The sequence below is a fragment of the Tachysurus fulvidraco genome, chromosome 18 (assembly GCF_022655615.1).
Source record: "Tachysurus fulvidraco isolate hzauxx_2018 chromosome 18, HZAU_PFXX_2.0, whole genome shotgun sequence".
Taxonomy (NCBI): Eukaryota; Metazoa; Chordata; class Actinopteri; order Siluriformes; family Bagridae; genus Tachysurus; species Tachysurus fulvidraco.
This window is the reverse complement of record NC_062535.1, coordinates 6,523,145-6,538,144: the sequence shown is the minus strand read 5'-3', so window position 1 is coordinate 6,538,144 and position 15,000 is coordinate 6,523,145. Positions and strand designations below refer to the sequence as shown.

At 37.4% G+C, this 15,000-nt stretch overlaps 2 protein-coding genes across 4 annotated transcripts in view; both read right to left on the bottom strand.

The window, feature by feature from the left end:
• The window catches only part of appa (amyloid beta (A4) precursor protein a), a 36,621-nt gene extending 32,455 nt beyond the window's left edge, over positions 1–4,166 (bottom strand). The window contains exon 1 of one of the 2 annotated variants that reach the window (XM_027156070.2): positions 3,961–4,166. In XM_027156070.2, the coding sequence (XP_027011871.1) occupies positions 3,961–4,020 (60 nt within the window). In that variant the 5' untranslated portion in view covers positions 4,021–4,166. The remainder of the gene's footprint in view (positions 1–3,960) is intronic. The other variant, XM_027156069.2, reaches the window with a different exon arrangement.
• A 1,728-nt stretch (positions 4,167–5,894) lies between these two features.
• Positions 5,895–11,551, bottom strand: cyyr1 (cysteine/tyrosine-rich 1). 2 transcript variants are annotated; one of them, XR_007138421.1, is made up of 4 exons: positions 11,350–11,551; positions 8,531–8,615; positions 6,338–6,498; positions 5,895–6,229 (listed from the first exon to the last, which is right to left on the bottom strand). XR_007138421.1 is itself a non-coding variant. In XM_027156001.2 (3 exons), exons 1-3 carry the CDS (start codon positions 8,650–8,652, stop codon positions 6,075–6,077), a joined length of 438 nt encoding a protein of 145 aa, XP_027011802.1. In that variant the 5' UTR covers positions 8,653–8,753; the 3' UTR covers positions 5,895–6,074. The 2 variants fall into 2 exon arrangements, 1 of the variants encoding a protein (XP_027011802.1); XM_027156001.2 differs by lacking the exon at positions 11,350–11,551 and having other exon boundaries at positions 8,531–8,753.
• Between the last annotated feature and the right edge of the window lie 3,449 nt (positions 11,552–15,000).

Below are 15,000 nucleotides of genomic sequence, written 5' to 3'. Positions count from 1 at the left end.
CACTTACACGCTGGGGCTCTGAGGAAAAAGCTCTATTCAGAAAAGGAAAAACAAACAACATACAAATGCATATATTTTAGATAATATATATATATATATATGCATGTATGAATTTTGTACATAACAGTCCAGAATGCCACCTCATGTTATCATATTCCCAGGTGTTATGCTTGCTGTAATCCTTACCAAACAATGGAAATACTACACTCGTGGTTAATGTATCAGGCGATGAGTGGAAAAAAAAAACAGCAGCATGAACATGAAAAGGTGCGTGAACACCACACAGCACTCCACCTCCATCACGGCTACCCGAGGGAGCACTAATTATAGAGGTGGGCACTGAGGGATGGCCTGGGTGCTACGACAACCAGGCAATGCAGAGGAACAAGGAGGAGACTGTACACAACCAGGATTATTTAAGACACAGAATCAATACAGCGTAAATATGTAGGTTGTGTGTTTTTTGTCTATATGTTCAGAAAGCCAGCCTACACTTAGAGATGTGCAATAACCTGTAAAACTCTGAACAGAGCACAAGACAATAAGTCACCTCTTTTCTCAGCATCCATTAAAGCCATGTAAAAATATAAAGGAATACAAGAGATTTCTTATAAAGCAATAATTTAATATGAACTCTGATATCCAGTGAGGCACAACCTGTAATGCTGCTACCTGTAATCAGGTCACGGTGCCAAGGTTATTCCATGTGTGGCTTCCATGTGGCTTCCAATAAGATCCCCAGGGTGCTTTAGAGCTTTGCACTAATCACACTTCCTGCTCGCAGCTGACGGTGAAAGTCAAAGGTCATCTAACCCAAGAAAAAACATCTGTCACAATTTGGCTGCACAGTTGATTGCACTTAGTTGCAGCACCGTTGCCAAGGCAGCAGGACCACTGGAGGATCTGCATTATCCTTGGATCTCGTCATCATCTAGCTGGAGGCTCCTGGGTTTTTCTCCAGGGCATCGAATTAGAGCCACACCTGCACCCAGCTCCAGATCTAGCACTAATACAGCTTAGTTACGCACAGATGACACAAAAATATCACATATTTGTGCTAAAATGTATGCATGTATGTGCCTAATTAGCAGCATTAGCAGCATGTCTTATTAACCAACAATGGGTTGATGAACAGACTAACAAATGGCTAGTTGACTACGAGATTAGCCAGCCGTATTCAACCAAATAAAACAAACATTTTATTCAGTGAACAGAACTGATTGAGTTCTAAATAATCCTGAATGTGTATGATAACTGAAAAGATGCTTTTATCGCATGAATAAAAGTCAACCTGGGTGTTCCATAGCCTAAACAAAAGCAGGCTTTTATACTGTTGTGTACATACAGTACAAAGGACACACGCTAGACTATATGGGTAATGCCCAAGGCTGAGAAGAGAAAAACAAGAATGAGGACAAAAACATCATGACCTCAAGGAACAGACATGTACATCAGGAGTGGACAATGAGCCCATATTTAGGGAAAGCAATAAAGCTACTATAAAGGTTTCCTCCCAAATGTAGGACCAACGTAAGAAAAACAGTGTACAGGATAATAAGATTAACACTGAATAACACAATATATATGAGCAAAATGATTGTCGAATCCTGGCCAGCTGGTCATAGCCATTATTGAGAAGGCCATGGCTATGCTCCTGCCTCCAGACACAACATCCCTCACCTGCTGACAAGTCCTGTTTTAGCCAAACAAAGCTGCCTATTCAACACACAGCTTTTTCAGTGACCGGTTCTGAATGCTTTCCATTCCACTGTAGGTAATGTGACCTTTTCAGAGCTACAGCACTGAATAAAGCGATGAACAGCAGCACAACACAAGGATAATCGAAAAGAAAACACATGAAGGGGAGGCAGATCAGACAGAACAAAGCTACGAGTTGTTATCAAAAGCCGACTCAGGACTGACCATTTCTCATGAAGCATTCTAACGATCAGCAACAAAAAATACGTAATTTAACGGTATACAGAATTTTCTATGATGAGGAAGTGAACGCAATAACAATCGCTAAGACCAAAAGTAGCGACTTACAGTCAGTGATCCAACAGTTTAAGTATCATGAGAATATTTTTTTAAAGATTTATATTACAATAATAAACATGATACAGCAGCAGCATAGACCTGCAGTCTGATTCTAGCAAGAAGTATGAACATCTTTCTTCGTTTACGATAATAAACACTTCATAATTAAAATACATAATTAAGTATCCTCAGGCCGTATTAAAAAAAGGTAATGATGATGACATCTCTGATGAGAAACGTACACATAGGAAGATAAAGGCTTGCTCTAAGAATGATTTTATGACCAAGGGGTTTTAAGGACACGATCAATCTTTCGGACCTTCAACGCAACTCTCACTTTATACTTCATCGATATTAACTATAGCGTTATCCTTTTGATAACGATATTTGCCTGATGACATTGGGATATTTCCCAACTGGCGGCATTATGGATGAATTATGCAAACATAGTCTATAGCTTTGTATATACTTACATATTGGCCCGATTGCCTATATCCTGACACCTCAGCTTGCTCCTTGATTACAAGCACAGTTTAATTTGTCCATTTTGTGCTGGGCCAAAAAAACAACAAGGTGCCTATTGCTATTAAAGAAATACACACACACATTAAATATATATATATATATATCTTTTCAAGGTCGTGCTGTACGTTTTAATACGGCTCCAAATTCATCGTCTTGTGATCATTTCTCTGGTTTATTGTGTACACGGTCGATATGATGTAAAATATCTGCCTGTTGTTTGATTCGCCCTAAAGGCATCTGGATATATTCATGGTGTGTGTATAATTTAGTGTGTATAATACAGCCAGGTGAATGTAAGGGATCATACAGTAGACATTTCTGAGATGATAAAGACATGACAGCATCTTGAGTCTTGGGCTTGTGTAAAGACAATAGTGCTAATATCATGTAACTGTCTGTGGCTGGTTAGAGACAAGAATGAGGCTTTGTCTCGAAGACCTTATACCTTAAACACTATTGTTCTCTTTCTCAGAGTCTGGCTGAATTAAAAAGGCACAGCTACTGCAGTTTGTTAAACGCCGCCATCTTTTCTCCTGTGTGTTACATCTAACAGTTCCAGTCCACTGTATGGCTGTGTGGAGAACATGTTCCTCAGGAAATTGGCCTGATTTACAACATACAAATACATGACAAGAAGGGACGTGCTTTTGAATTCCCTCACAGACCAGAACAAACCGCAAATTTTCCCTCCTCACACATGAACAGCGTTGATATTTCTACATGAATCTACTGCGCAATTGTTCAAACAGCAGCCGGAAACACCAGCAATCCTCAAATAAAGGCAGTTTCTTAAGGAAAAAAAAAAACAACAACCAAAAACTCGGAAATCATTTCAGATTGCTATGTATTCGTGTTTATTCTGTTTAATAATAATTTTAAAAAACATCATCCTGAGTAAAGTGTGGATTCTTCGTTATCTTTTTTTATTTTTTATGAACTATTCGATCTTTAAATTGCTGGGTTAATTCCTTAACATGCTCCAAATCCAGATTCGATGTAATAATTAAATAATCCAAAGAAATCCAGTTTTATTGGCATGTCAGCTTCTTTTACAGATGAACAACTACTGAATTTGTTTAAACGTCTCAGACATTTTATATATACATATTTTAACTGATATATAATTGATCACTTATGGCACTTTTATTTTGGAGTAATCTGGATTTTGATCGCCGCACTGCTTTAATGATGACATAAAGGATACATTTAGATACAGATCAAAGACCACCGGTGTTGAAATGTTACTAAGTCATAATTCTGTTCTTTGAAGTCTATGTGATCGTGATTAAACATGGCATTTGAACCATTAAGACTATTATGTCTGTATATATACATAGTAATACACATAGTGCGCCACCCATTTGCAACAACACGACCTTAATTGTATCAGGTTCTTACCTCCAGTGCGAGAGCCGAGCTCGAGACCATCAATAACAATAAAAGCCGACAATCCCACATTTTAACAGAGATCTTCCAGACGATTCGGATATTCACTGAGAGTTAGAACTGCCAGAAACCGACTAATAATGCTCTTAATGTTAGCGTGTGTAACAGCGAGACGGCACACAGCGTCACCTGACCGAACAAGGGGTAGGACTAGGAGTCGATTCCGTAAAGCGTCGAGTCTCCCGATTCCAAACATGAATCAACCTTCGGAAGGAAACCGTGAGTCGATTCTACGCGAGTGAAATGGATTCCACTTAAAACTTGGAGTCAGTGCTGAATGTCTGGAAATGACGCATCTTAGATCTTTAAATGGACATTAAGTTTCATTGTTGATTAATTTGGTGTTTGACACAGTGATGTTTAAATCACTAATTATAATTCACTCTAACATCAGGACTAGTTATTGCAGAAATGGGCCAGAATCGATTCTTTGAATCGGCTCCAGGGAGGGAGTCAATTCTGCAACCATTGGAATCTGAGTCAGAGTCAAATGGAATTGAAAATTGAAAAGGCTGTGTGTGTGAGTGTGTGTGTTGGGGTGGGTTATGGGCCTTTAGAGATCATTCATGCTCTATAACTCACTCAGATCAGATTTATATTTTTAGACACAAGCTTCGGTAAACTGCTGGCACACAGTTTTCCAGCCAATAAATGTATTCGATGGAATTATTTTATGCCATAAAACCACCCCGTCCAGAATGTCCGCTCCAGGCTTTCTTATGTGGTATAAACGCTACTGATAAATAAATGCCATAAAATGCATAGACATGTTCCTGGAATGTGCAAAAATACCTTCGCTGGTGCTGCCACCGTGTGGTGATCAGTCAGAGAGCAGCTGCTGCACCAAATATTGTACAGGTTCAACTTTTAACCTTTATCACAAAGGAGAGAGAGAGAGAGAGAGAGAGAGAGAGAGAGAGAGAGAGAGAGAGAGAGAGAGAGAGAGAGAGAGAGATATTCATTATTTGTCTGATATTAAATCTGCAAATCGGGCGTCATCGTTCCATTTAGGTAAAATCCTTATTTATTCTTCTTCTATATTTCTTTCTTTTTTCTCTCTCTTCTGTTTCCATACTTCTGCAAAGCTGTTTTGAGACAGTTGTTAAACTACACACACTCACACATGCTTGCACACACACAGACTTACGGACTCACACACCAACACTGCATGCTATTTCTCTTTCACACACACACACACACACACACACACACACACACACACACACACACACACACACACACACACACACACAGCTCCAGGCACAGAATATTGAATGAAACACATGAAGAGATTAACAAAATGGTAACTGTATCTGTACATAGTTTTTTTTCTTTACCTTTAAATGATTTTATCTCACATGAAAGATTATTTCATAGGTTTACTATTAAAAAAACAAAAAACATTTAGTTACCGCATGTATCAACATTCCTGAAGTTACTGTAAATTTATTTGATGTAAATTTATTACATTTTTAACATTTTGCTAATTGCAATTGCTACATTCTGCCCGATGTCTTCATACAGAGCGACTTACTGGACATCTGAGACAAGATAGAATGAGCAGTTAAGGTTAAAGGTTTCACTCTTTCGATCAGCAGCCCACAGCCTTAACCATTGAGCCACCATTTCTTTTGGAATTTCAACATCAACATCGTCTAGTTTCAATTCACAGATGAAAGCGCTGCCAGTGAGCAATACGGATCATCATAAAATAGAAACAAATATTTCACGTCACAATCTCAAAATCGAGTGTGGCTTTATTCACGACATTGCTTTTACGTTTTGTGTTAAAGAGTAATCCAAGTGTTCGTAAGACCAGCGCCGGCATATTTATTCCAATTTTCAGACAAAACAATAAAGTCAATAAAGTGTGTTCAAACCCTGGGAATGATTCACATCCTCTTTAATATAACCAAGTCATTTGAACGTACAGAATGCAGTGTTCAGTTTATTTTTTCTTCTTCACGATGTACCAGAGGCAACTTTTGATACTTTTGTATGTTCAGCCCTAAAAACCATAAATAGGGCTTTCCAACCAGCTTCTGGAGCCAAAGCATGATGAAAGTTTATTTTTGTAATTTCTGATTAGAGGTTATGGTGGTGGTGGGGTACGGTGGAGGCGGTGAGCGGTTGGCTGTTCTGGAGGGCGATGGGGTATATGGAGGAGGTTGAATATCTGAGGGAGGCATTCCAGAGTCATGGTTATAGGGAGGTGGTTCCACTGTGTTTGAAAGACAGACAAAAATAAATACGACAATATAAATTGCAGATGTGTAACAAAATCATTCGGTTCTGCACAAAACTGCGGTGAAGTGAGATGCTTCATTACCTGAACAGCTCCGAGTTACCCTGTTGATGTACAAAGCGTTGAAGGTGCCCAATCGCGCTTCACTTGTGCCCTTCAAGCACATGCAAAGGCAAATAAAAATAATTCCTACAATTATTACCAAAAAGAGTATTCCAAACACCATCCCTGAGATCGTTGTTCCCCTGTTAACAAAGAATAAGAGAAATGTCAAAGCTTTGTAATAAAACAGACAAACATACAATAAGCAAAATCAGGCTGTCTTTATTTAATGAAAAACATTTAGTAAATTAAATAATATCATGGAAACGGGACTTCATTTGGACAGTCACCCTCCGTCAATTCTGTTTTTATTCATCAGGGTCTAAATAATGTAGCACCAGCTTTAGCAACAATATCTTGAAGTACATTTTTAAATAAATAATATTTATATAATCACATCTAGACTGGCAGACGTAACAAAATAAATGAAATAACTCTCAAATAAACGAAATAGCTTTTGTAAGTACACTGGAGTGTTCTGAAACAATTACTAGTACTGGTATTGGTTCAATTCATAACGAAATGATTACACAGGCCAAAATTTATGCAATGAGTTGTGCAAATGGCAGTAAGCTACATACATGTAGCTACATGCTACCTACCGTAGATACATACCTGAAAATACACACATTCACTGTTAGAACTTGGATCAGGATTTGCAGAACAAAACATATTTGGATGGCACATTAGAGGAAAGCATTTTCTTTCATGTTGTAAAGGAAGTGGAACTGGGTTCTATGGTCATATTTGTCAATAAATAAATCATAGGTGTGTGTGGTAAAGAGTTGTCCAATCTCATCCACAAAGGGTTGGTGTGGGTGCTTGCTTTCCTCCCAATCAAGCAAGAGCCACATCTGATTCCACACTTTAAATCAAAATACTGTGAGGTGTGGCTTCTGTATGGTTGGAATGAAAACTGGAGTTTTGGATAAGATTGGACACCTTCTGGTTCCTCGCTAGGACACATGGTATCATGGACTCCAGGAAATACCAGAAAATGTCAAAGGAAAATCAGCATCTGCTAAGAAGCTCGAATTTTCCCAATCCAGAACAGACATCCAAATCTGTGTCTATAGAACTGATATCTAATTACTTTGCACTTTCAAGAATTACCAGAAAAAAACCTCAGTGCTGTTAAAGTGTTAAATGCCAATGAGTATGTTTTTGTGCAAAAAAATCATTTATAATGAGATTTTTTAAAATATAAATAGAAAAGAAAAAAGAGCTAAGGGAGGCAGATTGGCTGAGCTTTGGCTTGGGAGACAAGAAATTATTATTTAGACCAAATTAATATTTAGACCAAACACATACACCGGTTTAGGTAAAGGTGGACTGTGACATTGGAGATTAATGAATGTCCAGAAATTAACAAAATTTATCTCTAGTTAAGCTAAATTGTAATCCTTTGACTGAAAATTGGCTTGTTGTTTTAACAAAATTGCCTTGTTGTTTTTGTTATTGTGTGCTTGACTAAACGTGTACTAAAGAATTGCACAGTTATCTCTTGCACATATATATTACACCTTCACTGACCACAGGCTTTGGGAAAAACTTTCATTTGCATTTCTGACTCATCTAGGATACGTATAAACTTACACGAAACCCTTCAAGCAAAGTTAAGGTCTAGGCTTCCTAAAACTCATCACCTTTTTTAACATTCTGCTGTATGCTTCTACATAGAACCTTTGTTTATAGCAGTGTCTTTTGGTCTAATCCAATTAAGTCTTTGTTAAGGCTGAGCTAACAACGAGCGTCCATGTGGTTTGCATTTATTTCAATGAGTTGATAGCTTAATTAGGATCGGCTTGGCATCTCACGTACACAGAGACGTAACGTTTTAACACACGTGACTAGAAGACTGAGTGGAGCTTATCAATCCGTAATTAACATCTCTTGGAGCTTATCTGGAGATCGCTAACATGTTCGCATACAATCATACAATAGAATCTTATGATTTGTCTGCTACAAAAATTTTTTTACTATATTTTCAAAGCTAGTCAGGAATGGTTATTATCACAGAGCACTAGATATCAAGGAGGTGTCAGATTTGGGAGCATGACAATTAAAAAAAAAGCTGCTAGGTAAAGTTACAGGTCAGATTAATGGTAACAACAGAAGAGAGTAAAAATGGAAGTGTGTGTGTGGATGTGTGGTGACCTACGAGAGTGTACATACCCCACATAGTCCAAGTATGAGCAGCAATAAGGAGGATTTCCTTCACAGCAGTAACTACAGCCAAAGCACTGAGCCTCGCTGTTGCCTACAAGTGTAGACAAACACAAAATAAATACCAGCATGGCTTCAAATGACCTGAACAAGAAAAAGAAAATCCTTTAGTCTCCTCAAATAAACAGAATTGCTGCTACTGCGCATTTGTTCTTCTTCAAGAATAAAGGCTAAAGAATTGGAATCGGAATTAGAATTATGTGACATCATCAGAATCAGAATGACATCATCGCCAAGTATCTGTGTGTTGTGTTCTATTGTGTTACACTCTATTGTGTTGTGTTACACTGTATTGTGTTTTGTTACACTATATTGTGTTGTTTTATTTTAATTTGTTGTGTTGTAATTTATTTTTATTGTGTTGATTTGTATTGTGTTACACTGTATTGTGTTGTGTTCTGTTGTGTTACACTGTATTGTGTTGTGTTTTATTTTAATTTATTGTGTTGTGTTCTATTGTGTTACACTGTAGTGTTGTGCTTTATTTTAATTGATTTTGTTGTGTTGTTTTTTAGTTTTATTGTGTTCTGTTGTATTGTGTTACACTGTATTGTGTTGTGTTCTGTTGTGTTACACTGTATTGTGTTGTATTTAATTTATTGTGTTGTGTTCTATTGTGTTACACTGTATTGTGTTGTGTTATACTGTATTGTGTTGTTTTCTGCTGTGTTCTACTGTATTGTGTTGTGTTCTATTGTGTTATACTGTATTGTTTTGTTGTATTGTGTTATACTGTATTGTGTTGTGTTGTATTTTAGTTTATTGTGTTGTATTGTATAGGCCTACTGTATTGTGTTGTGTTTTAGTTTACTTGTAACGCTGTTACTTTTGACAGTAACTAATACTCTAATGCGTTACTTTTTTAAATAAAGTAACTCCGTTACCGTATGATGCGTTACCCGTTACTTTTTAAAATGAATTAATTTTGGCTGAAGAGTAGCCTACAGCCTAACGCAGGGTTCGGCAACCCGCGGCTCCGCGCCGCAAGTGGCTCTTTCATCCCTCTGCTGCGGCTCCCTGTAGATTTGGAAAATAAATATTTAATTTAATGTTTTTATTTTTGTTAGTTAGTTTTAAAAAAAAGTGTAATTCTAAATTCTAATATCATGATGCTCTTGTAACATTAAAATAAACCGTGTTTAATTTTTTTTTTGGTCGCTCAAAATATGCGTCATAACTGCTGACTTACGAAATCCGACACACAGAAGCAGGCGCAGTTTTGGTTTGCTGCAGCCGGCAAGTTAATTTTTTATGTCATGCAGGGCGTTCAAGTGTCACGCATTGAGAGTGACAGTCACGCATTTGGGTCTTTTCTCACGCTCTCCCGCCGCACATCATATTCTCACGCAGAAAAACTTTTTGACTATCATATATTTAATAAGCCGCAGCGCCCAAAATGTATCAGTCCGCACTGCTGTCTCTTCTGTGGAACCGGGTAGGAATCAAGCGCGTCTCAGTTCTTAGTCGAGCCTGACACTTATCAGCCAATCAAAAAAGAGGCTACACAATAGCCAATCAGAAAATAGCACTATCGGGGAAAGATTTAACGCAACATCCAATAAAAAAAGCGAGGGGTTGGAGAGGTCATGCTTGCCTGTCTCCAAAACTTGAGAGCCCTGGTCATGAATACGAAGGACTCAATTATATATTAAACATTTTATTTGAAAGTAACCTTCAACCCAGCGTCTTTTTTCTTAAGGCTAGTTCAAACTGTTCAAAATATTTTTGTTTGCCTGCAGAAATAAAATTGCGTTTAATCGGTAGCAGTTAATTGATTTCATAAATGCAACACACAACAGTTGTTTCCATACTTTCCATAAAGGTAAAAAACGATATATGCGGTGTTATCTTCATTTTAGATGTCAAAAGGGTTTTGTGGCTCCATGTGGTATTTTTTCTGTGGGAAACGGGTCCAAATGGCTCTTTGAGTGTTTAAGGTTGCCGACCCCTGGTCTAACCTGTTTACAGCAGACATATATTTTATATATATATATACAAACATATATTTTATAATACAGTATTGTATTGGGTTGTCTTTGGCCCCCTGGTGGTCCAGAGGCAGAATGGCTTCATTGGCAAGTATACTTGTATTTTGTTGTATTGTATTGTATTATATTGTACTGTGTTGCATTTTAGTTTATTGTATTGTAATAAATTTTGGCTAAATGAATGCAGGTGCTTAAACCTTGCTAATGTATTAGTTCACCACAACATGGTCTCATACATGGAGCACTTTATAAACAGAAATCTTACAAGAGTGATTAGTGGTGCCAGTTTACATATGGAACCCTCACTTTAATATGTCTGGTTTATGTGTGTGTGTGTGTGTGTGTGGGGGGGGGGGGGTATGGGGTGGGATTGGGCGGTGTGTGTGTGTATGGGAGGGGGGGGCATGTTCACCACGATGTGTGGTTCCCAGGAGGTCCTGCTCATTCCTTTGGGTCCTGTCAGCCAACCTTTTTAAATGGTACCACCTTGAGTAAGAAGAGTTTGCAATCTCAGGGTCTCAAGTTTAGGTTTCCAGAGACGTTCTGAGTTCTCAGTAGGCCAAATAACATACAGTATATATGTAGAACAATGTAAAAAAAACAAAACAATGGCTATTTATTATGGAGCAACAATGTTCACAATGGTTTTGCTGCTTGTTGGTAAAATTTTCAAGGTACACTGGAAATCTGAGGCACTTAAATCACACCCTGTTAAAGCCTGACCTGACTTCTGGGTATATTTAATCCCACTGTGCAGTCTCTGAATGAAAAGAGGCTTACCGGTAGAGACCCAGAAGCAGTGATTTCTTCAAGAATTTCCGTCCTGTCTGTGAATACGTCGTGTATGTAAACTTGATGCTAATTAAATGAATAACAAATGAAGTCGGAATCCCAATTAGACGTTTAAACGGAGACCCACGTGTTCCTGCTCCAAACAAAAATACGGTTTTTTTTGCCTCATTTTTTTGCCAGGCTCTCAGCTCCTTCCCTCCTTCTGTGTGTGTGTGTGTGTGTGTGTTTAATTCCCGACAAAACACCGTGGGCGCCTCCATTGTCACGACGCGCTGCTCCACTATCAAAGAAAACGCAAATAACATGATGGAGGGAATGTGTTCAAGTCGTGTTTACAAACACAAATGATCAAATATCTCTGTATCTACAGTCGTATGCAAAAGTTTAGGAACCCCTGACAATTTGCATGATTTTCATTTATAAATATTTGGGTGTTTGGATCAACAATTTCATTTTGATCTGTCAAATAAGGACACAGTAATATTTCAGTAGTGAAATGAGGTTTATTGGATTATCAGAAACTGGGCAATATGCATCAAAACAAAATGAGACATTTGGGCACCCTTGACATTTTGTTGATTTGAATACCTGTACCTACTTACATGTAACACTGATTAATTGGAACACACAATTGGTTTGGTGGATCATTAAGCCTTGAACTTCATAGACAGGTGCAGCCAATCATGGGAAAAGGTATTTGAGGTGGCAATTACGCTGAAGTGTGGCAACACGGAGGCCTCAAAACAACTCTCAAATGACCTGAAAACAAAGATTGTTCAACATTATGGTTTAGGGGAAGGCTACAAAAAGTTATTGCAGAAATATACGCTGTCAGCGTCCACTGTGAGGAACATAGTGAGGAAATGGAAGACCACAGGCACAGTTCTTGTTAAGACCAGAAGTGGCAGGCCACATAAAATATTGGAGAGCTGAAGGATGGTGAGAACGGTCAAAAACAGCCCACAGACCACCTCCAAAGACCTACATCAACCTGCTGCAGATGGTGTCACTGTGCATCGTTCAACAATTCAGCGCAGTTTGCACAAGGTGAAGCTGTACGGGAGACTGATATGAAAGAAGCCTTTTCTGCACACATGTTAGTCGCTTGAGGTTTGCAAACGCACATTTGGACAAGCCAGCTTCATTTTGGAATAAGGTGCTGTGGAGTGATGAAACAAAGATTGAGTTATAACAAGAAAAACACTTGCTACCCAGAGTAAAATTTAGTGGAGGTTCCATTATGCTGTGTGGCCAGTGCCGGTAGTGGGAATCTGGTTAAATTTGAGGGTCGCATGGATTCCACTCAATGTTAAGAATAAGAATAATGTTAAGGAATCAGTCACAAAGTTTGTTACGCTGGGGCTGGATATTTCAACAAGACAACGACCCAAAACACTGCTCAAAATCTACTCTGGCATTTATGCAGATTAACAAGTACAATGTCCTGGAACGGGCATCCCAGTCCCCAGACCTGAATATCATTGAACATCTGTGGGGTGATTTGAAGCGGGCGGTCCATGCTCGGCAACCATCAAACCTAACTGAACTGGAGATGTTTTGTAAGGAGGAATGGTCCAAAATACATTCATCCAGAATCCAGACACTCATTACAGGCTATAGGAAGCACCTAGAGGCTGTTATTTCTGCTAAAGGAGGCTCTACTAAATAATTGTTTGTTTTTTTTCTGTTGGGGTGCCCAAATATATGCACCTGTCTAATTTTGTTTTGATGCATATTGTGCATTTTTCTGTTAATCCAATAAACCTCAATTCACTACTGAAATATTACTGTGTCCTTCAGTTATTTGACAGATCAAAATGAAATTGCTGATCCAAACACCAAAATATTTATAAATTGAAATTGTAAGGGGTTCCTAAACTTTTGCATATGACTGTTAAAGTCTAACCTATATTCAGACATTTAAGATTTTTATTGCAATGCATTGATCACTGAAATGCTGAAACAAATGCAAGTAGAGAAATGACCTTCTCTATTCTCTAATACCTATAGGATGAATTAAGATAAATGAGACTTTTTGAATTGACAATTGTTAGCTTTTCTTCATAATAACCCACCGTATAATATATACACACAAGTTAAAGATTCAGTTTCTGTTTTTTGCAACATATTTTGTTACTACACATTTCATGTCAATTACAGAATCTACATTGTTTACATCAGAGGTCATTTGAAAACAATCAATTATAGAAGTTTTAGATTTATTTAATAAATTTAATTCACAATGATCTAAAATCCAGTGGGCCAAAAGTTTACATACACCTAGATTACTCACTTTAAAGAGTATAGAACATCATGTATTCATTTTTACAAACTCCTGGCAGGCCTATTGTCATAAATAGGAGTAAACTTATCTATCTATCTATCTATCTATCTATCTATCTATCTATCTATTTTATTTTTATTTTTACTGGTTAGATGCTAACTGCATTTCATTGCCTTGTACCCTTGTGCAATGACAATAAATTTGAATCTAATCTAATCTAAAAATCCAAGCAACTCCAAGACCTCAGGAAAACTGTTGTGGACTCCCACAAATTTGGTTCAACTCTTTACAAACAATTTAGTTCTGCAAGATAAAGATCTTGGGAAGACAGACACTGCATCATTTGGCAAGGAGAAAAATTAACTTGTGGATGAATGAACTTTGGTCTGAAAGGTTCAAGAGAATCTATTTTTACTATCTAAAAATTTGGTGTCAAAAGAATTGTGAGAAGAGAACACATTTTATGTCAAATTGTACACTGAAACTGATACAGTAATTAAAAATGAAAATAAACATGTTTTTACACATTCTACTGAAATTGCCTCTTAATATACAATAATGGTAACAGGGCAAAGTGTGGAGCTGTGGAAAAACTTGAGCTTGGTATTGAGCGTTTTTCTTTTGCTTCTGTTTTTAAACATTTGGCCTAAACTGTACATTTTTATATCATAATAAAATCTCTGACATTTTTGTCCCAACTGACTGAACACTGTAAATGATCTGGACATATTTTTAATTTGGGGAAAAACTCTTTCGGAATCAGGGACACATACGTCCATTAGTGTAGGCCTTTACTTTCAATAACAGTTAAAAAAAAAAAAAAAAAAATCTATTTGTAGTAGCATATTCATGGGAACTGTTCAACAAATGTCCATGATATTATTTAAAAAAAAAAAAAAAAAAAATCATCTTCAGTAGCTTTATTCAGATCAGGGTTGCATTGAATATGTAATGCGGAACTTTATACCCCAATTAAATAAACAACAATGAGAACAATAACAAAATAAAACAGTAGACTACTACTACCACTAAAAAGTAGTTAACATCTTATAATAATAGACATCAGTTTATAATTGTTTGTCTCTGTTTAAGACTTTTAAGACAGTCTTAGTCTGAACTATACTGTCCCAAATTGCTTACACTTGGCACTTTTACTCTGTAGCAAAACCCTCTTATATACTATAATCAATTGTTGGTCATTTTATTAGCTATGTCAATGTGTGTTTTATAAGTTTAGTTACAGTTTCTGACAGAGCCACCAACTATCTCTTGGGAATATTAGACCAGCTGTAGTGGGAAAAAAAGCACTACACTCATATATGTGTTGTACTGCCCCCTTGTGTACACACCGTGTC

Excerpts from the sequence above, each read along its gene's own strand:
- cyyr1 (XM_027156001.2), bottom strand. The coding sequence starts at position 8,652 with ATGCTGGTATTTATTTTGTGTTTGTCTACACTTGTAGGCAACAGCGAG. Across the intron at positions 6,499-8,530 it reads TCATACTTGGACTATGTGGG|GGGAACAACGATCTCAGGGA; the intron begins GTATGTACACTC and ends CTTTGTTAACAG. Across the intron at positions 6,230-6,337 it reads GGTAACTCGGAGCTGTTCAG|TGGAACCACCTCCCTATAAC; the intron begins GTAATGAAGCAT and ends TTTCAAACACAG.